Raw genomic sequence first — 25,223 nt, forward strand, 5'->3', positions numbered from 1 at the left:
TGAAGGCAACTATCTTTCCATTATCACTGTAAAACAGATAACATGCAGTTCATTAAGGTTTCACCGTGAGAAGTGTGCTTAGTTTCCAAGCATAGTGAAAAGCTCATTTGCTGAACCTCATTTCTTTGGATGCTCCCAAGTTCTGAAAATTCATAGTGGTCATTTATGGTTAGATGTTTTCCTTTAGGACTTCATCTGTCTGGGAAGCAATAGTATGAAGAACAGTGTGCTGCTACTGTCTATGAAGATGTCATTGGGAGACATTTTAAGCTTTAGTCTGCAGATTAAAAATTGTTGCCTAATCTGTGAGGTTGACACTAAGCAAAAACTCGGGGATTCGGGATTCTGGAAGGTCTGTCACCTTTCTAGCTGCACAGAAATGCTTGCTTCCTCATCCCTGAATCACATTTAACTGTGCTCATTTGTAATCTATGTGTATACAGTTTGTAAAATCTGGACTGTCCACAGTACTGATGGAATTTGAATTTATTCCTTTGTGAAGTGATTGTAGTTGGGAATATTCTATACATTAGATTACTAAGTTGATATTTTTCTAATGGGTGTTTACTTAAAAAGTTAATAGATAGATTGATAGAAGTGATCTCATGTTGCCTGAATACCCTCGAAGGCATTTATGAAATATAATGTACACATTTATTTAAATTCAATTAAAAGCCAGGTTATCAAAAATATTGTTTTTATTACTAAAGTGAAGGATGTAAATTAAGTTTATAGTATTGTGTCATTTGCATAAATTATTCCCTTTTGCGGATATTGAGCTACTTTGGTGCAAGAATTGAGTTTTTAGCATAGAATCAAAGAACCTGGCCCTAATCCAAGGAAATTTAGTGACACTTGTAAGTCTCAGTAGGTCAACCTAGCAATGACTCATCTCTTATTTTTCATGTTGGCTAATTGGGAAAGGAATAATTATTATAGAAGAAGACTAAATATAACCAAATGTAGAATAGATAGCTGAAGCAGCCAACACACACTGATATACACTTTCTCAGCTAAAGGACATTCAATTATGCTTACCAGTAACTGTGAACCAGATGTGGTTAAAGCTGGTAAATACCTGGGGGTGGGTGATTGCATTGTGTGATTAGCTGACTTTGTGTTTCCAAGAGAAATTATCTAGTGCTAGGGAAGGAGAGGGAGACTAAGATAATGAGTATAATGTCAACAAAGAATTATCTGAAGACATTGGAAGGACACTTCTCGCATGGAAGCTGAATTAATAACAAGCTTAACTCATGACAGTGTAATAGAAAAATAAATTGGATCATAAAGTCATATTGTGTGGAAGCTACTTAACTGCATTCACATGTGTGATTAGGTGTTGGAAAGTTGGCAGCAATTTGCTGCTTGTGCATGTACTCTTATTCCTAAGAAGTATACAGAATAGATAATAACTTCAGCAGATAATGCATTTTAGTCAGACTTTCTTATACAATGGTCCACCAGCGGGGTTCTGCTGTTGTGCTGGAATTTCTGTTTCCTATGCTCCCCCTGTGTGCCCCTAATATCTCCTCAGCTGATTTTGAGAGCATGTGGGAACTGAAGTTCTGCTGTGTGCATGGGAGTCTGTTGTGCCAGTGGAGCTGCTGCATTGGAATATGGCCCACATAATTTTTTTATTTTTTATTTACTATGGACATGGTTTTGGCTAGAGATTTCTGTAGACAGTTTATCCAAAAGTTTAAAATCTACAAGGCATAGTACAGGTAGGAAAAGGAGAATGTAAAATTTAATTGAAGGAAATTCATTAGAATGGGTGCATTTTAGTAGCTTTTTAAAACAATGGAAAAGTATAAACAGCAGATATCAACTGAGCACAGAAAGTACATGGTATAAAATGGTTCTGTAAGTAACTTGATGATAAATTTAAAAGAAAATGGAATGACTAGTGTCTTATAAAGCTATAATTAATCTGTACACTCTAGCCTTTTGGGGCTGATGAACACATCTGGAATTTTGAAGTGCTGTGGGCACCAGTCAGAAATGGCAGCTGTGAGTACATGGCACAACACAAAATGGCTGCCACATCTAAAAGAGCAGAAAAAGAGATAGGATCACAAAAAGTGGGCCTACTCCCATCAGCCCCCTCCAAATCAGCCACTTTGCTTTCTTGCATTTCCTTTTCATTGGGATGGTTTTCGTTGCTGCCTCCTGTATAATGTTACGAGTTTCCATCCATAGTTCTTCAGGCACTCTGTCCACCAAATCTAAATCCTTAAACCTGTTCCTCACTTCCACTGTGTATTCATAAGGGATTTGATTTAGATTGTATCTTACCCGGCCCAGTGGTTTTTCCTACTTTCTTTAATTTAAGCTTGAATTTTGCTATAAGAAGCTGATCATCTGAGCCACAGTCAGCTCCAGGTCTTGTTTTTGCTGACTGTATAGAGCTTCTCCATGTTTGGCTGCAGAGAATATAATCAATCTGATTTCGATGCTGCCCATCTGGTGATATCCATGTGTAGTCTCGTCTCTTGTGTTGTTGGAAAAGAGTGTTTGTGATGACCAGCTTGTTCTCTTGGCAGAACTCTATTAGCCTTTGCCCTGCTTCGTTTTGAACTCTTCATTTAATTCTGACATCTGCCTGGTTTTCTCTCCCTTCCCAACAATCACCGTAATCTGTGGGCACTGACCACCCTTAGCCCTAGCTGAGGTTGACGTGAATTCAGCTGTTTCTCGCGCAGGATCTAGTAACTTTCCTGAGGAATTTCTGCTATAGGATGCTTTGCCTCTACAAACATAATTATCAACACTAGCTTGCTAGGATCTTAAAATTTGATACCTTAACACAGGAAGCTTATCTCAGTCTCTTTTTCTCTGTAGTTGTGGTAAATACATCATACTTTCTCTTGATTAGTTTTGAAAGGTTAATATCCTGGCATGCTATCTTCAAAGCTTCAAGAATATTCAAAGCTATTGAATATTGATGGTCCAAGTTTACATATTCAGTGCAGGCTATTCTCTTGGGCCAAGCCAGATAGGACCTCAAGTGCTTCTTTATATTTAATGTGCAGGTTTTTAAAAGCACAAATAGCATTAGTTAAAGGGGTAATAATGATTGTGTTTACAGCAAGCTGGTAGGGGAAATTTAACTCTTTATTCCCTTGCTGTGTGCCTGAGAAAATCCATTATCTGAAGCTGGTATTTGCATGGCCAGAAAATCCCCCCATTGCTGCTAAAATGAGGGATTTTCCTCAGGATTTCAGCCGTGGAAGAATGGGTTAAATCATTCCTCCCAGCTGCTGTAGTCCCAATAATTACCAACTCCCCCCACCTGACATTAGCATTTCTAAAAACCTGCCTATTAAATGCAAATCCAATATTAAAGTCAAGCAATAAACTCTCTGTTCTAAGTATAATGCCTTAATTATTGTTGTCTTCAAACTTGGAAAGATAGCTAAATGCCTCTCTGAATTTTTGTGGTGATTTAAATAGTATGACAGCCCCTTTAATGTGATAATGACTCTCTATTTCTCCCTTACAGACCTGTGTGGAAGCAGTAGCACAAATATTTCTAAATGAATAATCGAAAGGAAGACATGGAAATTGCCTCCCATTATCGTCATCTGCTTCAAGAACTCAATGAACAAAGACAGCATGGCATCCTCTGTGATGTTTGCATTATAGTGGAGGGAAAGATTTTCAAGGCTCACAAAAACATTTTACTTGGGAGCAGTCGCTACTTCAAGACACTGTACTGCCAGGTGCAGAAGACTTCTGACCAGGCAACGGTCACTCATTTAGATATTGTAACAGCCCAGGGGTTTAAAGCAATCATTGACTTCATGTACTCTGCACACCTTGCATTGACCAGCAGGAATGTTATTGAGGTGATGTCAGCTGCTAGCTATCTCCAGATGACTGATATTGTTCAAGCTTGTCACAATTTCATAAAGGCTGCTCTTGACATAAGCATTAAGTCTGATGCATCAGATGATTTTATTGATTATGAACTTGGAGCAACCTCCAGCAGTAGTACAGATGCTTTGATTTCGGCAGTGGTGGCTGGTAGGAGCATATCTCCCTGGCTAGCTCGGCGGACAAGTCCTGCAAACTCCTCTGGTGATTCAGCCATTGCTAGTTGTCATGAAGGAGGAAGCACATATGGAAAAGAGGATCAAGAACAAAAAATGGATAGTCATGATGACATTTCATCCCAATCTCTGTGGTCTAGTGATATGGGGTATGGATCCTTGCGTATCAAAGAGGAACAGAGCTCTCCATCTCATTATGGAGGAAATGAGTTGCAGTCTGCCAAAGATACTACAATGCAGAATACTTTTTCAGAACAAGGCGCTGCAGATGGATGGCAGCCTACTGGGCGCAGAAAGAACAGAAAAAACAAAGATACTGTGCGCCATATTACACAGCAACTGGGAGATGACAGCAGAACAAGCTCTCCAGTACCACCTTTTCTATCTGCCCAAGGATGGCCATACAGTAGTCGTGAAACAAGTAAGATTTTTTTTTTCTTTCTGTCTCTGTAGAATCATATCATGTGATATGTATAATCATTCATGTGAATGCATAATCATTTGTGGCATACTAGTTAAAAGGCCATAAACTTTAATGGTTTGATTACTTGTATAGTAGCGTAAAGGATATGTCTTGCTTTTCACTTGAGATCCAGCTCCGAGGGCCTTCTGGCAGTTCCCTCATTGCAAGAAGTGAGAGTACAGGGAACCAGACAGGGGGCCGCACCCGCCCTGTGGAATGCTCTCCCATCAGATGCTAAGTAAATAACAACTATTTTACTTTTAGAAGACATCTGAAGGCAGCCCCTCCCAAGCTGCTATATATCTCAATGCCAGTAACTGAATTTATTAATGAAAACTTGTGAAAAATAATTATATTAAGCCCTAAATAGATAAATTAACAAGAGAAACACAAATATTTCTGTACCAGAAAAAAAGCTTTTAAAAGCTGCATAACATGTTCTCTAAAGTAGCAGTGGTACAAAGTATCTTTGAAAATGGAAATCCATTTATGTAAAATAACGAACACATTTCCTGTTATATAATAGTCAACATCTCAGTTTCTTGAAGATTTTATTCAAATTCTGTGTATTGTACTTGTGTCTTTTTATGCAGCAGTGCCATCTTGGGAAACTTTCAAGCTTAAAAATGTTGTTTCATATACAACATGAAGCATAACCATGTAAATTATGTGTTAAATGTTTTCCTGTGGCTTTACACTGGCTCTTAGAAAATAAAATGATTACTTACCGGAATGCTTTCTTCCAGTCTGAATTTTGAAGAAGGTAAATGTAACCCCTTTGGTAACTGTCCAGGGTTGTGTGTAGGGCCTGCATTACTGCCCAAATCAGTCACATCAAAGCACGGCATACCTACAGTGGAATTACTGACTGTGTTGTCAATTAACCTTGGAATATCAGCTCAGTTCAAATTTTAGGTCTCTGTCAACCTCCTTCAGTCTTGGTGGTTGATGAAAAACAGCCAGTCAGCTGCAGCAGTTTACATTAAGGAAGTACAGTATGAGACTGTTTCCAAGCTCAGTGTGTATTAGCTTTTAGTCCATCACTGCAACCAGATGTAAGGCAAGCCTATGTGGTAGCATGCTATAAACTAATTCACACTGAGCATTGCACACACCAGCAGTTGACAGAAGACTACCTGCATACGTACTTTTGGGGCTAGAACTCTGTGTTGTATAATGACAGTCTGCACTGTAAGTGGTGCAATATATGGAGCACCAGTTAAAGATTCAATAAAAAATCCTACCATTTTGCAGTTTTGATCCTGTTTGAATAGAATTCATACAGATTGATCTAAAAGCCACAGAAGGGTTATCTCTTAATTAGGATGAACCACAATTTCATAAAATGTGGGTGATAGACTCCCACAGTGACGTTACTGCTATTTCCCTCTCATACAGTTCTTACCCAAATAGTCTCAACCTACCTTTCATGCTTCAGATCATGGCTTTCCTCACTGGTGTACACATCTTTTACATATAATGCTCCTCCTCCTCTCTTCCTGTTTGGTCTATTGCTTTTGAATAGGTTATGCCCCTCAATTACTGCTTTCCCAGTCATGAGTCTCATTCCACCACGTTTCAACAATGCCTTTTATATCATTTTTACCATCCTGTATTAAGAGCTCAAGTTCATCTTATTTCTCGTGCTCTGTGCATTAGTATAGAGACAACTGAACATCATTCTTGGGGATATATGAGTAAGGATAATGTTAGCTGCTGTTATTGTTGTTACTTCTCCGTGATTATTTTAACTGGCCTATATTTTTTGATTTGTTTTTTATTGGTGGGTACCTTTGGTGGTTCTACCTTTGTTATATCAGTTTAGATTGGTGCTTTATTATGGTGTAAGCTTCCTTCAAGGAGCTGGGCCCCAAAAGGCAACCATATAAAAATATATACATAAATTAAGAAGCACGGAAAAATACATTGTTTTCATTGGTCTCCTTAACAAAATTTGTAAGCCAATGCATAGTGCAGATTTTCTTCATATCAGTAGTTGAGAATCAAATGAAGGATTTAGCTGGCTTATTTTTAATCTTTTCAGTCTGCTTTTCAGTGCTAATATAGGCAGAAAACTATCTTTCTAAATTATTGATATGCATGAAAACAAGGATTTTTTTGAATTGCTGAAAGAGTAGCATTATTATTTTTTTCCTGTTGGGTCATTCACATATATTAGGGACATAGTTTTATAGGATTAAGTAAATACTAAAACACTGGGCTGTAGGATTTTGTGGTATTAAAGTCTGGCACTGTAGAGGTCAATTACCTTCATAGGAAGAATGGGAACAGTTGAAATCTGAAGAAGTGTGCATGCACACAAAAGCTTATACCCAGAACAAACTTAGTTGGTCTCTAAGGTGCTACTGGACAATTTTTTATTTATTTCAACTGCGTCAGACCAAAACAGCTACCTACCTGAAAGTTTAAATATAGTTGTGTGTTAACTATTCTGCTTTTTTCTGGCATGTTCCTTTCTTTCCTTTCCTTTGAATACTCAAACATTACCTAATCTATGTATTATTAAAAAGAAAGTAGATTGCTTTGGGAATTGACATCTACAAACACTCCCACCTGCACCTTTTTTGAAATGTTTTTGTATCTATAAGCTTTTGCAGTATTGATTTTCAGATGACATTAGATGGTATCTGACTAAGTCATCACAGGAGCAGATCTACTGAAATCAGAGGACGTCACTTGATTTCAATGCTCTGTTCAGCATGTAACTTAGTTAAACATCACCCAGGAAGTCTGTGATTGTTAATCCACAAAAAGGAAGACCCTACTTTGGTGTGCCCATAGATGGAAGTTCATATACACGCTGTGTTCCTAGCTGGGCTTCCTGGGCAGATTTTAATGTGGATGCAGATGTTCCTTTTGAGCAGGGATTGTGGCTTTACTTTGTTGTCCTGTCACACTGTTAGTATTCAAGGAAGAGTAATGTGAACTGGGCTCTAAAGGAAACAAAAATGTAGTAGTACTAGTCAGGACAGAAAACATACTTTATTTCAGATAATAAGGTTTATTGAAGTAAACATTTGTTAGTTTATTTTAAAAAATCAAGCCCTGCACAGGGCTGTATTTTAGTATAATGCAGTTGGCTAATTCTTACCACACAAACAGAATGCTCCTCTGAATGCCCTTGTCATATGGATGATACATTGGTGATATTATCAAGGGAACATTCTTGGGGCTGATTCGGATGTTATTTAAAGGTTTATTAACCCACTACATGGCTGTCCCTTCCACATACCAAGCCAAATGTGCAAAGCAACATTCTGCCTCCCTCCACTCCGCTGCACACATAGGCTAGAGTGAAATCTCTTGTATATTACACTATTCTCTTTTTAGTTTAGTTTAAGTTTATATTGCAGTATTAATTTTTGTTTTTAATTTGATGGCACTAAGCAGAAATACAATTTTCAGAATGGCCCATCTTAAAAAGAGAGCTTTATTTTAAGGTTATTAAATCTGAGTTTCCAGTTAATAACTGCCCTGACTCCTTACAGTACCAGATGGAGGAGGGTTTTCAATTCGTATTCCTGCCATGTCTCAGGTACAGCTCCCACAATTTAATTAAGTTTTTCATTTATCTGTGTCAACTTCTATCAGCATTGTATCATAGTTCACGGACTTGCCCTTCTTCATATTGCAGCAGTAAATTTAATCTTGGACAGTACAGTTCTTGGTTCATCAGCTCCATGATGTGGGTGTGGAAGAAGAATGCTGAGGCAGGATAACTAAAAACAATTTTTCTGCCCAACCACCATGATAGGTTGCTGTTTACTATGTACTTGAAAACTGTTTGCCTTCTACCTGCTAAGAAAGGAGGTTGGGAGAATAGTAGTGGGGTGGTTCAGGGATTATTGAATGAAACTGATTTCTTAGATCTGGAATGTGAAATCTCAGGCCTAGAGGCCTCTCTGTTTTGCCCTCAGGATTCTCCTTAGGCTATGCCCCTCTATAGGCCACACTTTGATTGAGTGCTTTTGTCTGGTTCAGTGTGTTTGTGAACTGTGATAATGCCTCTTGGATACCTGGGAGGAGGGTGGATATGTGGTATATGTGTATGTGTAGAAGCCTCAAACTTTTGCATAGCTGGAATGGAATCTCTTGTAAAAAGGTAGGATTCTCATCCATTGCTCAGCCCATTTTTGCATCTGACCCTGCCTACCACTGCTATGTGGGTCTTAGAAGGTAGGCCATGAAGGAATATGGATCTTGGGCTGAACAAGGTTCTGCTTCCCTAACCTAGATCCTTTAAAAAATCTGGGCCTGGATTCAGCCTGGCACACTCATGGCAACCAGTACAAGGACTCCTAGTGCAAGGGGGGCTCTCTCTCCCCCCCTATTATGCCACCACAGCTCCCCGAAATCCTTTCTGGATGGTTAGGAGACTCAGAACTGTGCTTGGAGGGAGGAGTGGAATTGTTCCATTTGGCAAGTAGAAATGCATTCATTAACAGAACAATCGGAAGACCACAATGGGATGTTGGATTCCTCCCTTGTTTCCCAGCCTGGTTCTAGGGCTGAGGTGGCCTTGCTTTCCTGCTGAATGACTGTCACCTCTTGGAACCAGAGCAGGCAAGAGTTTTGTTAGACCTCGGTGACTTTTGGTAATATTGAACATGGTGTTATTCTGGTCTGTCTGATAGATACGGGGCTTGCCAACAATGTTTTATGTTGGTTCTGATCTCTTTTTTCAGGATACAGTGGTGCTGACAAGCTGCTTCTTGTCTCCATGGCATGCAGTTTGCAGGGTTCCAATTTGTTCCAATTCTGTTATAATCTACATGGAAACACTAGGAAACTTTGTCTGGAGATTTGAGCTGGGCAGTCACTAGGTGTGCTGATTACATCCAGCTTCTTCTGATTCTAGGAAAGATGTTGAGATCTTGACTCATTTTCTAGGTGATTGTAGGATGAGACCTGACAATAGTTCAGTTGGTAGATCATGCGACTCTTAATCTCAGGTTTTTGGGTTTGAGCCCCAAGTTGGGCAAAAGATTCCTGCACTGGAGAGGGTTAAATCATATGACCCTCATGGTCCCTTCCAACTCTACAATTCTGTGTTTCTATGAAACTAATAAAGTGAAACATAAATCAGATGAGATGGATATTGTGTTGGTTAGCAAACTTGATGATGTCAAAATTGTTGCCCAGGCTCTTCTGAATGAGACTGTGCTGAATGAGGTGTGTGTGTAGCTTGGGAGTGCTTCCAAATCTGACATTACTCCTGGATATCTCTAAGGTGACTGTGGCCAGAATTGTAGGCAAAGCTTTGGCTACAACCAGAGTATAATCTTACAAAATAACTATTGTACAACTTCACTGTCTCGCAGTTTGTTTCCAGGCCCAGTTCGCAGTACTATCTTCTTTGACCTTGAAGCTGTTTGGGGCTAAGCTAACGTTTCTAAAAGATCACCTCCTCCCATTTGAGCCCACCCACCTTCACAGTTATCAGGGGAGACTGGTTTTTTGTTCCTTCTATATCTGATGTGTGACCAGTGGTAGGTGGCAGCACTCAAACTGCCCAGGAGACTTGATTAATTTCCACTCTATCTGCAAGGCTAAAACAATTATGTGAGTGTATATTTTGCATTAAAACAATTGTGTGGGTGTACTGGTTCTTGGGGAATCTGATCAATATCTGCTCTGGTATCTTACAACTGTTTAGAAGATTGCTTTTGGTTTTTCTTTCAGATTATTTTGGTGGTCATTTTTTGTTTTTCAGAGAGAAGTAGTGTATAGATATTTAAATAAAATAAATGAATAGGGCAAGATGGGTCTAAAACAAGCTTTCTGAGGCTTCTCTATATTCCATGCATAGTGTGTTGAGACATGCACACTGTTTGAAGCATGTACTAGTCCCTTGTACAGTGGTACCTCGGGTTACATATGCTTCAGGTTACAGACTCCGCTAACCCAGAAATAGTACCTCGGGTTAAGAACTTTGCAAAAGTGTGTACTGCACAAATATAGCAACAGTTGTATTATAGCATCAGATGAAGGCATCATAAAACTGGGAAAAAGACAAAGTAATCTCAGCTCCTTCATTTTAAGCAGGCATATTGATTCTGATGCTGTGGAATGATGGATGGAGGAAGTGCTACAAATGTACATGTGGCTGAGAGAACTCTATTGTGATATGTTTACTAATGTTGGGTTTTTCTTCCATTTAGGTGTGGATCTGACAGGGGCAGAATCCAGCAACTCTGACAGCCGAATAGAGAGAGTGGACCTTTATGCAAATGTCGAGGAAGCACTTCTAGGAGGTGAAGCTGGTTATCTCTCTCAGCCTCTTACTCCAGAGAAGGAAGATGCCCTCCAGGCTGTAGCAGTTGCTAATCTGCGGGCAGCCCTTATGAGCAAGAACAGCTTGTTGTCCCTGAAAGCTGACATGCTGGGAGAGGAAAGTTCTCTGCTGTTCGAATACTTACCCAAAGGCACACATTCACTGTCTTGTAAGTTGCTGTTCCTTTGTACACTACTTAAAAGTTAAAAGCATTCATAAAGGAGTTATTTAAAAAAACAGTTCTAGGCACTCTTATTTTGTATCCTTGTGTGGTGCATCCCAAAGTAATGCAACTTTAATTATTTTGAGTGCTATGCATGTAGAGCCTTAACAAGGTGATACTTGGGCCTAGCTCCCACAAACAGCAGATAAGTTGAAAACCTTTGCCTTAATTATACCATTTCATATTGCAGATGATGGGCTTGCACAATTAAGTGTTGCTCCATACAGAAAAATACCCTGCGTGTAGAAGAGTTATAGCCTTGCCTTCCTCCTGAAATACTAGCTTTCTATTCTTAGGTATCTTTTTCATGTGAGGCAGAGTAATTCAGTCATGCAAGATCCTGATCTGAAAAGGTAGCTAGACACAGGTTTTTACTATGTTACCAGCAGATTTGTGACAGGTGGCCCTTGGTCTGTCGAAAGTTGCTGGTCAGATAGTGGCATTTGTAATTAGATGATAATTGGAATCTGCTCCCTATCAGCCTCATGAAGGGTAATCTTAAATTGGCAAGCATATATACACATGATTTGTAGAGGGTTGAGGTGAGAGGAAAGTGAAATGCAAGAAGAAGAAATACAAAGCAGAACAGTTGAAAGCAGAACCTGAAAGCAGAACAGACAATAAGGCAACTGGTAAGCTAATTCACACATCCCACTGGAGTTTTCTTTAGTTCCCTTGTTGAAGTATGGCCACCTTAAGATCACTTAGAGTGCTCTGATTGGTTGAAATATTCTCCTATTAATTTTGGGATATTAACATTCTGAGCACAGTTATGTCCATTTATTTGTTTTGTGTAGCTACTGATCTACATAGAATGCAGAAGGGCAGTGCTGACAACAAATGACATAATAAAGCTTGTGCCTTAATAAATTTGTAGTGGTTAAGGTGCCACAAGACTATTTGTTTTTACTTAATAATGTGAATCCATAATCTAGGCTAGGAATCTAGGAGAGTTGGCAGTTTTTATTGGTGTGTTGCTGCTCATCTTGTTAGCCAATCAAATGCATACTTGTTTACCAAACAGATAGGAAAAGGCATCCCTTTTTAAAGCCTTGCTCCATAATAAACCCTCTTGATATAGGATCAAAAACTAACAGATGGGGCTAAAGACACAATTAAGATGATTGTGTGTTCAGTATTTCCTAAATGACAGAAACATAAGGTCTTAAGTAAACATCATTTAATTTCTTTCACTATGGTACAAGTTTGGAGGTGGCAAAGAAGACAGTATGTGTGGGCCAAAAACACAGCGTGTTTGTTATCCAGCTAAGTCACACTCAGTCATGAAACAACTTCACAGTATTGATTGTATAGTTGTGCTCCCTGAATTTCACTTCTGCTGAATTGCATGTTCTGCCATTATCATGGGGAATGGGGAGAGAGATGAGGTAACCTAAATGGGATATCAAATGCAACTAAGCTTCTAGGCAACTAAAGCCCCCCACCAATATATATTCAGCACGAACTGTTGCCTAGCACAAATAGGGTAAAACTGTCAGTTTTGGTTTTGTAGCTTTGAGACTACCTTGTGGCAGGCAGAATAACACTGTGATCTCGTCTCATTTGAAGTGTTTCTCAAGTGTTTATTGCATCATAGATTCATTGAGTATGCTGAGCAACTTTTTATTTGTATTTCTCTTGCAATCCCAACATTTTAAATGTTTCCTGCTGCTTTGATATGATCACTCAGGAACTTGATGTGGAAGGATGCCATGGCAGTGCTTCAGTTTGTGACACAATGGAAAGCAAAATGTAGAACTTGAACCTTTGACGTAGAAGGGATAAATATATGGGTTTCTTGATATTGGTGCCACAAATAAACTAAGGATGGTATTTGGCAGATATTTTTGTTTAATTTTAGAAGAAGAAAAAGTGTTGGGTGGTTTTTATTTTATTGATTCATGGTCTCTGACGAGTACTGTTGCACTCATGTCTTGCATGTGGGTTTTCTATAGACATCTGATTGGCCACTGTGAGCACAGACATCTAGAATGGATAGATAGGCCCTTGGCCTGATCTAGCAGGGTTCTCTGAATATTTTTGAAAACAGGTAAAACTTAACGCAATGTAGCTTTGGGTGATATCTTGAGTAATGTTTGAGTTTTGCTTATTTGCTGAAATTTAATATGCTGAAATTGTATATATTTTGATAATTTAATCCACTGGAACACATTAAGATTGCAATCATAAGTAACTATGAGTAACTCAGTGAAACTTGCTTCCAAGTACATATGCAGTGAATCCAAGCTCATCTCTTGTATTTTTTAGATTTATTTTTATTTATGTATTTTATAGAAACATTCCAAAGCTTTGAAACAGTAAATTAACACCTCCACTACCCAAAAACCTGTTTTTTTAAAAACATCTCTTGTAAGAGGGCAACAGAAAAGAGGCTTTGAACTATTTCAAAAATACTTTGCTATTTATCAGTTGAGGTAGTCTTTGGAGACTCCTCTCCAGATGCGTCCACCAGTTGAGGTACAGTGGGTGGTGACCAGGGAGAGCCTTCTCAGGCATAGCGCCTTGATGGAGTGAGACTTACCTTGCACCTACACTTTTTTGGTGTCAGTTTAATTTCCCAGGCTTTAAAAACTATTTCATCCCTAACTGATTTGATCCAATGCTGCCATTACACCCTGAATTTAATTTTGCTGTATTGTGTATTTTTTGTAAGTCAGATTCTGTTTGGAAGGCAGTATGTACATTAAAATAAGATTTCCTTACCTCCTCTAGGAGGAGGTCCAACAGTTTTGGGGCTTTTGCAAACAGAAGGCTTGTATTTAGAATAGGTTTATACTAACTAGGGCAATTAAACACTTGAGGGACTTCAAAATATTAAACTTTAATGGTGTCATTGTTTTATTTTATAGTGGAATCTGTGTAATGATATTTAGGTATTTATCAATCATTTTAATAATAATAAAATATCATTGGAACTTTATGGGAAGTCAGCAGTGGGCCCAGTATTTGATAACATGACATGAAAAAAGCATTATTAAAATAAGCAAATAAATTAAAAGCACCAAAATAAGTTCTTTATATGAGGCTGAAAGTGAAATGTGTCAAATTGCTTTCAAATCAATGCATTTGCAATACACTATTCAAGATTAAAACATGTGGAAATTACATGTCTGGAAACCTTTTGAAATAATATATACAATCTGCTGTGAACCCAAGGAATAGAGTGTAAGACTTGAAACTTTTGTTACTTCATCCTTGCTGAGTGGCTTTTCAATGGAATGAATAATCTTGTATATAAATTGGGTGTTTGGATGAATGTGGTATGGAAACACTGTTGCTAATCCTTTGGCTCAGATGTGTTCTTAAACATTTTCTCTCTTATTATTTATGATAGCTTTTTGATATGTCTTAAGTTTAGTACCTCATGTTATTTTTTATGTCATCTCAAACTATTTATAGTAGCAACTTATGCATCAGGTTACATGTACATTTGACCTTAGGTTTTATAAATCAAGTGACAGTCAATGCATAAAAACCTTCAAAAGCTAAAGAAAAATGTTTGTGTTGTGGTCATTTTTCAAAAGTACTTTTTATAGAACATGTTTCTTGCTATACATTAATTTTAACAAGATTTAAAACATACATATTCTGTTGCTCTGATACTGCTATTTCATTCTATGCCTTCAATAGGATTGTGCTTCTTTCTTGCTTTTGCAGTTCAGGATAAAAGTTCTTTATAACCACCATTTATAATCAGAATTTAAATAGTTTTGTGGTGTGTGTATAATGCTATCTGATAGCTTAATCATCACACAATTTATTTTGATACATACACAGTTTTCTAAATACATTATTGGTAAGAAAAAGTTCAATTAACTAGTTAATCATACCGTAGTACTGGTCTGGTAGCCTCACACAGGTTCAGAGTGTGCCTAACATAGGTTCCTCTGTGTTACTCACCTTATTGCTACCATTTCAAGTCTTGGGATTAGGCTGTTAAGTCTAGTATTTCGTAATAATTAGTGTTCTATCATGTATGTTTAACTTAAATTCTGCAAATATTTGAAAATAAATTGCTACACATACTTCACGTTTTGTGTGAATAGTGATGTCTTGTGTCCCCAGCATATTGTACTACAGTGCCCTCAACACAAAAATATACAGTATTTGTACCTTGTGGATTTGATCGTGAGATTATGTTTGAGGCTGTAATTCATTAGTGGTCCCAGAACTCTGTGAATTAACTCAGAAAAAATAAGACTTTTCGTACCATAATGCATTATTTGTGTGGGCTATGTTTAAGCTGGATGTGTGTTGTTTTTGTATTACTTTCCCTAACAGCAACAATGCTAGTTATGACTAACTTAAATAGGCTAGTCATTATTAGAGTCTGATGTGTGCATGGGTCTCCCACTGCTGGCTGCAGCAGAGCTCCATAAATTCCTTTTCCAATTGCATAATTGCTAATGAGATGATGAACAACCTTGTCCTTTCTATGTTTAATTTTTTTGAAGTTTTAAAGAAATGGCAATGAATTAGTCACATACAAAGAACGGATCATTGTATCTTTTGAAAGTTGTTCTGATTTTTGTGCTGCCTTGTGTTCTTTTTCTTGTTTTGACTTCCTTTAGTGACCATTATGCTGCTGTGTGATATAATTCCCACCACACTTTTGGGTGGGGAGGCTATTTAAAACAGTCAATGGGCCTGGAATCTCTGTGGCACTTCGTTCACTCCCACTGACAGAAGATTAAGCTACAGCTGTTCATTCCCTGCCTTTTGTAAAACCACCAGCTGGTGCTAGTTCATGTGGGTGAGACTCGTTTCCTGTGTTCCTCAGGGTCTGGCACCAACTTGAATCGTTCAAGGGGTGAATGTGATGGCAAAGTGGAAGCATCAACTCCTCCTCTGCTGCCTTCATCACACCTTGCCACTCAGAGCCCCACTACCATCATCCCCTCTTCTGGTGAAATATCACCAGATACTGTGAAAAGAGTGATGCCTTCAACTCAGGTAATATTATAGTTATCTGGGGGTAATTCTAGTTTTTAAGTGTTATAAAACTTACGACTGAAATTGTGTCATCATGCTCAGTTTGCTATTCTTAATGTATCTTGGAATTTTGAATTATTCAAATTTGTAACAGACCTAGGCTATTTGTATTGTCCGTAATGTGGTACTCTCCTTTACCTTTACTGCTTTGTGAAATTCTATCAACATACAAAAAATGCACAGAGTAATTTGTTCCTTCTGTTCCAAACAGCAGTGTGTTTACGGAAATATGTAATACTAACTCTTGCAACACACTTAATGGTTTTGATCTTCAGATCCCTATTTTATAGAAATACTTTCCTTAACTTTTTAAAGGAAACATAAAGGCCGGACTAGAAAAAATACTTCAGAGTCCTAGCAACCAGAATCAAGCATGTACAGAATTGAGAGCTTCCTAAGGACCATTTATCCAATGGTCAATGGGCAATAATTATTCTAAATATCAAAAAGCATGGCAGGAATAATTATTCTTCCTGTAAATGTATCTGGTCTTGTAAAATATATCATATATTATTATTATTATTAGTTAAACAACTGTTTCCCTGATTTTAAAAAATGAAAGAAAACTGTCATCATCACAGACAACTTGATGAAAGTATTCAGTGGTAATTACATCTCCACCCCACCTCAACTAAATCACCCATTCTGTCTCATAGGGAAGTACTGTGTAGGATACAAGTAATATGATGCAAATAACTCAAAACTTGAAAGTATCCAGTAATTAATCCTTTTAAATTAGACAATACTAAAATGTAGTTAAGGGTGGGGGTGGATAAAGGAAACTGGAGCAGATAGTTCTGATCGGGGATAGTTACACATTTTTTTTTGAAATGCCAGAATTTAACAGTTTGGTGCTAAGGATCAATTAATGTTGGTATACAAATTGCCCTTCTGGGTCTCACTTAACAAGGTCTCTCATAACATATCATGGCCTACTTCTTGGCTTCATAGCATGGTAGTGCTTCAAAATAGAAAAGTATATGCTTGCCTGGCACCATCATTCTATATCATTCTATCATTCTATATTCTAGGCACCAAGCAGTTACTTTCCTCTTTAACCAGGTCTTTAGCCTCTACAGTCATACCTCAGGATGAATACGCTTCGGGTTAGGCAAATTCGGGTTACGCTCCGGCGGCGACCCAGAAGTAACGGAGTGCGTTACTTCTGGGTTTTGCCGCGCGCGCATGCGCAGACCGTCAAAATGATGTAACGCGCATGCGCAGAAGCACCGAAACGTGACAGGTTCAGGTTACATTTGCTTCAAGATGCGAACAGGGCTCCGGAACGGATCCCGTTCGCATCCCGAGGTACCACTGTAACTATCTTTGGCCTCTTAGGGTGGGTGGGGTGTTTTAAATGTATTTTAAATGTCTTAATGCTTTTTTGTGCATCTAAGTGGGTTTTTGATTGTTAATTGCTTTGAGTTACCTTTGGCAAGAAAAAGCAACCAATAAATTTAATAAATGATTATGATGACATGGCATACCTGCGAAGCTCTCATTTCTGTACAGAATCTACTGAACACAGATTTTTTGAGATCACAAAATGAACAAATATACAGATACTTAACAGTTCTTATTAGCAGTTTGGGTATATATTGGTTATATATTTTGAGCATACTTTTAGGTATGAAATGAAACATTGATTTGAGTAACTAAATATTTGTAATGAAGATTTGCAGAAGTAGCAGAATTACAGCGAGTTTTAGTAATTTACAGGTGTTAAAGTACTTGATGTTCTCTGAGTGATCATTAACATAATTGCACTTTTCTTTTGCAGGTCACCTATGATGGATTTCTAACACTGTGGCAGTTAGATAGTTCTGAAACAGGTAAATGGAAAGAAGGAAGACTGTATGTTAATGATTCAAAGTATAAAACTTAAAATTTAATTTTTTGCATTTCCTTTTTTTTTTTTAGATATAAATCCATCACAATCTGAAGATGTGGACTTAGTCCACGAGGGTTTGTTCTTGGATTCTTCTGGCCACAAGAGGCTGAGCTGTGCTTTCTGCAGAAGATTTTTTGAATGTGTGGAAAAGCTGAAGGAACACATTAAGGAACACACTTTCCCCATGATTGTCCCTTTTGATGTAGTGGACTACTCTAGGCCAATACTGGCTAACCTTTCTGAGCATATATCTCCAGGGCAATTTGCCCGTTTCCAGTGTCCAAAGTGTCCTGCTAGCTTCACACTAAAATCCAACATGGATCGTCATGAAAAAACAATCCACTTCAACAGGAAGAAGATGCAATGCCCTTGCTGCCTGAAACTGTTCCGAGACAAGACAGACTTAAACCGGCATCTTATGTCTGTGCACTCCAGCGAACGTTCGTTTATGTGTCTTTTTTGTGGCAAGGGCTTTGGTACCCAGAAAAACCTCAGTACTCATATGAAAGTTTGCTATCTGGGTTCTACACAGCCAGTATCTGAAGAGTTTCTGAATCGTATTGATCAAAATCAGGAATCTGATGATGAGTAAGAAAACTGTTGGGCAATGGAGAGAGTGAGATTAAACTCTTAGAAGTGTATTTCTTAGCTTCTTGACTGGGTAGTGCATTCTGCTTTGTCAGCAGTCTCAGTGCTCAGTACAGTGTGAATGCTGAATCAATGGCCAGGTAATGAAAGAAAGTTGTAAACCTCTTTATCCCCAGGTTCTATGGTCAGGATTCAGAGAGACAGAAATCTAGGAGATGCTTCAGACTTAAAGAACAAATATAATTTTGTTATTCAGCAGTAATAATCTTAAGAGAAAATGTTAAAACATTTTTGTAGTCTAAACAAGATTATTCCTACAGACAGCATCCCATAGTCCCAGGGTAGTTCTGCCTGAGTTGCAGTGTCTTCTGGGTAGATAGTCACTTTTAGATTTTAACAGTAGGTTCAAAGGATCAAAAGGTTTTCCATTCATTTTCTCAGCACATTATTTATTAAAAACATTTCTCTACCTCCTCCCCACATTATCTGAATGCAGTATACAGCAATATTAAAATATATATCAAAAATACAGGGAGAAAATGCAACTGAATTAGTAGGACAGAGTTATAATGTACTTGGATCAACCACCAGCAAAGTTCTGGCAGCACAGATGTGGTAGAACATCTGCCTTGCATGCAGAAGGCCTCTGGCTCAATCCTCAGTATCTCTGGGTAGGGCTGGATGAAACCCCTGGCTGAGACTCTGGAGAATTGCTGCCAGTCGGTTTAGACAACACTGAGCTAGATGAACCAAAGATGTGACAATGTGAGGCAGTTTCCTATGTTTTTAAAAGGCATCTTTTAAATGCCTTTTTAAAAAAGCAGGATTGAAGTCACCTGCTGTCGAAGCCTGCTGGATTGGTTGCACAGTTCAAATATCAGCAAATGAATATCACATTCAAATGATGTGTCATGCAGTGATCTAGAGTAAATGTTTTGTGATATGCAAATGCCATGTTTATTGTAGCAGATTAAGAATGCATTATGCCTTTTTTAAAAAAACCGTTATCTCATTTGCATAACTTAGAGAAGCAGGACTTAAAGGAGCATCCCTTTTCTTGACTCCTAGCTTCACACCTGTATATATGAGGATGTATATGAGGGGTGGAATGCTAGAAAGAGTAAAGTGGGGAGACCAAAAACAAAGAACAGCATCCCCTGAAATTAATTGTGATGTCAGGTGATTGATAGGTGTCATCTTTGGCCTGCCAGGGGTCAAGAAGATAGTGATCTGGCCCACTAGCCAAAAGAGGTTCCCCACCCCTGTACTAAATGGGCAACAGTATTTTCAAATACCTTCACCATCTGTGAATTGTATTCAGTTGTAATGAGTGTTGTAATACAGCCAGATGAAAGTGGATTTGTACAGTTAGCTCCCATAGAATTACTTCAAAAATGTAAAAACAACAACAACAATCCAATTTCTTTAAAATCCGTTGTTTTTCAATCGGGTAGGCTACACTTCTTTTGAGTCCTAGAAATCAGGACAGTATAAATGAGGGACAGCCATGAAAATACTAACTTGTTTTTGGTGTAGCTAAAAGATGGACCTGGGTACAGAACCACCTTGTGATAACAAGCACAAATCTTGGGCCATCTAGAGCACACCTAAAACTGAAAACTTGCCAGCAGGTGTTATGATCCAAGGAGAAATGTTTCCCATTAATAGTTGCTTGAGAGGAATATTATATAGAAGCTTGGAGGAGGTGTCCAGAAATGGCCTGAAGACTAATAGTGAATAACTGGTGGGTAGAAAAGGGAAGCCCCCAAAGGAAAAATGATTTTGAACATTACTTATCTATATATTCCCATTCTCCTTGTGAAAAGAACTACAACTTGCTCCACAATATAACATTTTTAGTCTTCAGGACAAAGGTATTTAGAATTTATTAAACTAGTTTCCCATCTTTGTCTATTGTTGGTACCAGTTCTCCTTTAATAGCTGTATAAAAATATTTCAAGGTGCTTCAATATTTTTTTTCTTAAGTGTTCAAAAGGAAGGCAGGCATTCATTTCTCACGATAATAAGAATCCTGTCCTCCTTAGGCTATGTTATTTCCAATTACAATTCTGGATTTTTTTTTAAACTTAAAATTATTGCCTGTTCTCTGCTTGATTATTAGCTTACTGACTTTGCTTTGAACAACTGTAGAGGCTTCTCCCTCTTAATGTTGTTTTTTGTTATGCTGCTGCTATTGTTGGTGGTTTTGCTTTTCATTTTTTGTTAGTCCTGCAAAAATGTCCTCTAGTAAAATCATTTTAAAAGTACTTTTCACACCCTAGTCTTGTTAGGAAGTCCCGCTCTTGGGGAAAGTCGTCATTTTCTTTCTTGCTGCCTGTCAGCCCACGTCTTCCTCTTTTGCTTCTCCTCTTGGAGAACAGACCTACAGATATGTTAAGAACCAAATCCCTATCATTTATAGAATAGAATATTGAGCAAAAGTATGTGATATGTGCATAGAAGCCCCAGTGATTGGTAGAAATGACTTCTAGCTTCACCTTCCTTAGTCTTAGCTTCAGGTGCAAACTACCAAGGAGATAAGTTACTACTGATTCCTCAAAATTGGTTTCTAGAGCTTCCTTAATCTCGCCAGTCCAGAGATTATGTTGGGTGACACTAGAAATACAATTTCTTGCTGGGGGTGGGGGGCAAAAATCCAAAGCCAGTTGGGGGAAAAACTGTATTTTGACCTTTTGCCTTTTGAATAACAAAACCCTTCTAAACTCTCTTGCCATCTCTTTCTTGACTAGCAAAAATTTGTGTTTGGCAGGGCATGAGCGTGCAAGCAAATACTTTTTCTCTTCCAATTAGCACAACTAGCCTGCCATTTTACCGTCTGGCAACTGCTGAATAATTTACTTTGCTCTTTGACAAACAGTAGGTCATGAGAGAAGAAAGCACAGCAGGGCAGGCAGAGATCAGCACACAGGAGTTGAGAGGGAAAAAAGGGAAAGCTCTGGGTCTCTGAAGGAATAGCGCTTTTTTATTTGCTTGCATGATGCTTATTTTTTGCTAGTAAGGAGACAATGTACAGTATAAGGTGTTGAGGCTAAAACAGAATAGCTACCCATGAAAGTCTCCTGCGTGTATCCCACTGAGTGCAGCACTTCTTGGATGTGTGTAAAATGTTCCTAATGGGTAGCTCCTACTAGGATTTAGTATCTTCAAAAGACTGGGTGGCCATTGCATGTACTCAATCCAGACAGGAGCAGTATTGTAATATTTGCATTATGACCACCACCATCAAAAAAATCATGAATCTGTGAGCTGGCTTTCTGTGCTTCAGTGTTAAACCATATTAAACAAAACAAAGATATAGAAATGGCAGGTTGCTGCCTAAAGATTCAGCATAGTCTTTACCCAGAATAAAAGACTTCAGGTGGCATCAAAACATAGAAACTTTTGGAAAGTGGCAAACACCATCTTGTCTAACAGTGCCCTGATTGATGACCATTCAGACGCTACATACTGGATTATGATCCCCTAACAGCCACGCACCCACCCCAGCCAACTAGTCTTTTTTAAAGCATGAAGCTTGTTGGAAAAAGCTGGAATTCAGAAGCTAGTTGAGTTTTTCATTAATTGTAAGAAGGGTATTATGATACTGTTTCATTTAGATTGACACTACTTGGTTTTGTCGTCGTTATTTATTAGTCACTTTTCTCAGAAAAAAACTCCCAAGTGACTTCCAAAGAACAAGTATAAAAACAGAATAAAACAATCTTAAGTACACAAGTATTATCTATGCACAGATCGAACTCAATCCCTCCCCCACTAAAAGATAACCAGGAAATTAAGATTTAAAAGCCTTGGAGAAAAGGAATATTTTTGCCTGGCACCTAAAGACACCTAATGTTGATGCCAGGCATGACTCCCTGGGGAGAGAATTCTGTAAATGGGGAGCCCACCATTCTGAAGGCCTGTTCTTACATGTATCATAAAACTCTGCCTATGTTTAGTGAACCAAATCATCACTAGCCATCCTGGTTCCTTTTAAAGACTGTCATGTTATAAACTGAATCCATTGCTTGAATTTATAATCCTGTTTATGAAAAATATTCAGTGTATAGCAGACAGTGTATTGCTACAGTAGACTTGCTGATTCATGTTTGATGATTGGTGTGTTCATTTTATACTAGAAGATTGGATGAATTTTTATGATGTATATGATTGTAGGGATTACTCTATTGCAGGCATAGGCAAACTTGGCCCTCCAGACGTTTTGGGACTACAACTCCCATGATCTGTAGCTAACAGGACCAGTGGTCAGGGAAGATGGGAATTGTAGTCCCATTGGAGGGCCGAGTTTGCCTATGCCTGCTCTATTGGAAAGGGTTAGCTAAGAGATTATAGGGAAAAAGTGCTATTTCACAGCAGTAAATCCAATGAAATTTAGTACATGCTTTGCTCAGTCAGTTAAGCAGGTGTGCATTAAGGGCAGCAGCATAGTGAACATTCCTGCTCCATTATACATTATAATAAATGTATATTTTAAAACATCTTAACATTTAGTTCTGCTATGGTCCTGATTGTGCAAATCAAATTTAATTCATTAGGGCTGTGCTGTTAGGCCCTCTTGAGGATAAAGGAGGCAATTTTAACTTTCTGAGAGTGGTCATCATGTTGCAAATGAAGTAAAAGTTTATTATTACTGGTAGTAAGAAACTTGCGTGAATTGTAAGTAAGACTTCAGTCCTAATCCATTTACCTGAGAATCAGCCCCGATAGTGCTTACTTATGAGTATACATGGTTAGGGTTGTACTTTAAATTGTAATAAAGCTCCAATCTAGTGTGCTACAATTATTCTACCAAAGAGGTTTTCTATTTTTTAAAAAGTAAAGCCATAAAAAGTACCTCAGAAACAATACTTGAACTTATAAGAACACTATGTTTTGATAACAATAACACTTTTAAGATGCAAAAGTATGCATTTTGTGTGAATGAATGAATGAATATATTTGCAAAGTGAATGATTTCTGAAACCTTTTAAAGGTTAACAGCATTACTTGTAAATAAATGTTCATTATTATGGTGCTATTTACAGAGTGTTGCTCTATCATTATTTTGTTCTTGGTGACACTGATAATGACTCTTATAATCTAATTGGGATGCAGTGCAGCAGCATCTTTTCTTAACGCAAACCCAAATGAAATGAATTATTCTTTTGTACAAATCCAGTGCTTGCAAAAGTAACGATGGATAAAAGAAAGGTGCAATGGGTGGAGGAGTTCTTGATACCCCCCTTCAGCTGAGGAGTGAGCCCAATTTCTTTTTTGACAGTTAGAAAGACAAGTACATTCCTACTAGCAAATCAAACACTGCTTCAACAGTGAACGTTTCTTTTTCTTCCATTCATTCCTGCTTTACACGACGACACCCATTTTTATTTTCTAAAGCACTGGATGCATCTGACCATCCATCATTTTAAACATTTTAAAAATAGCTTTTTTTAGAGCACAAAACTGGTCAGGGGATAGAAGGGGTATTTCTTGGTGACATGAAGGACACCAGCCAGTCAATGCTGTTTACAGATCGCTTCTCTTGCAAATCTCTTGTATATTTTAATTGTGTTCATTAGACAAAAAGTATGCTGTAAATGCCTGTACTATAGCACCTTTACTAAACTATTAAATACTTCCAGATATGTTTATTGTCACTACTGTGAAATTCAGAAATAAGCTGTGGAATGAATGTAATTTCTAGTGGTGCTCTTGCTTTACAGAGCTAGACATAGGTGCATATTTGAAATGGGGATTGTTTTAAATAAAATTTTAATTGAAAAATGTATTAACTGTTGCCTCTCCTTGACCAATGCATTGCCAAAGTTTGCTTGAGGAGGAAAGTTCTTTTGGCTGACAAAGAAATTATAAAACTTTAAGCACCTAGACCAATAAAATGCCAGTAGTACAAAGTAAAGAATTATCTAGTCTAGTTTGCTGGTCCCATCTGCCTTTCAAAAATGTAAATTGCTATATTGTATTTTTCATTTGGTTGTGCATATCTTGTGTTTTATAGAAAAGATAAAACAAGGTTTGTAAATAAATTAATACAGCAAACAGAACTTTCTTCCCTGGATTCTGCTGTGCTGCATTGTGGAGAACTCTGCTTTGGATTTTAACTAGTCAGTTAAGGCTGCAGTCGTATGCACACTTACCTGACATTAAGTCTCATTGCATTTATAACTTCTGAGCAGACATGTATAGCATTGCACTAAAACCATGTCTAATAATGCCCACGTGAAATGCAACTGCATGCAAACTGCTCCCAATGGCAAGATTAACTTCCCATGTAATATAATGTTTGTGTATTTCTATTTTCTGTGAGCCATCTCACAGATATGCAAATCAGTAAGTAAGTAAATAGGTAATAGTTGGTGCATCTGACTTGTGATAAATTTTCACCACGTCTAGCTTAGCATGGATGGCCAGCATGGTTCTCTTCAGGTGTTGTTGGCCTTCAACTCCTATCAGCCTTAGCCCACAAGGCCAGTGGTTAGGGATGATGGGAGTTGTAATCCAGCAAATTATAAAGATCCACACGTTCCCTACACCTGCTCTGCAACATTAAACCAGCCATGGGAGAAAGCTGTCTGACCAAGCTCATTTCTGTGGTATATGGAGGCTATGAGCAGCATTAAAAGCAAGCACTATCTTCATAGTTCCAACATGAATTATATCCTAGGATAGTTAACTTT

At 38.0% G+C, this 25,223-nt stretch overlaps 1 protein-coding gene across 3 annotated transcripts in view; it reads left to right on the plus strand.

Annotated features, from left to right (window-relative positions):
* Nucleotides 1-25,223, plus strand: part of ZBTB46 (zinc finger and BTB domain containing 46) — a 49,081-nt gene that overhangs the window by 10,798 nt on the left and 13,060 nt on the right. For 2 of the 3 annotated variants that reach the window (XM_053394537.1, XM_053394538.1), the window contains 5 exons: nt 3,506-4,476; nt 10,701-10,982; nt 15,838-16,010; nt 17,830-17,881; nt 17,970-25,204. In XM_053394537.1, the coding sequence (XP_053250512.1) occupies nt 3,540-4,476; nt 10,701-10,982; nt 15,838-16,010; nt 17,830-17,881; nt 17,970-18,532 (2,007 nt within the window). In that variant the 5' untranslated portion in view covers nt 3,506-3,539 and the 3' untranslated portion in view covers nt 18,533-25,204. Of the gene's footprint in view, nt 1-3,505; nt 4,477-10,700; nt 10,983-15,837; nt 16,011-17,829; nt 17,882-17,969; nt 25,205-25,223 lie in introns of those variants that run through there. The other variant, XM_053394540.1, reaches the window with a different exon arrangement.

This window comes from Podarcis raffonei, chromosome 6 (genome assembly GCF_027172205.1).
Source record: "Podarcis raffonei isolate rPodRaf1 chromosome 6, rPodRaf1.pri, whole genome shotgun sequence".
Lineage (NCBI taxonomy): Eukaryota > Metazoa > Chordata > Lepidosauria > Squamata > Lacertidae > Podarcis > Podarcis raffonei.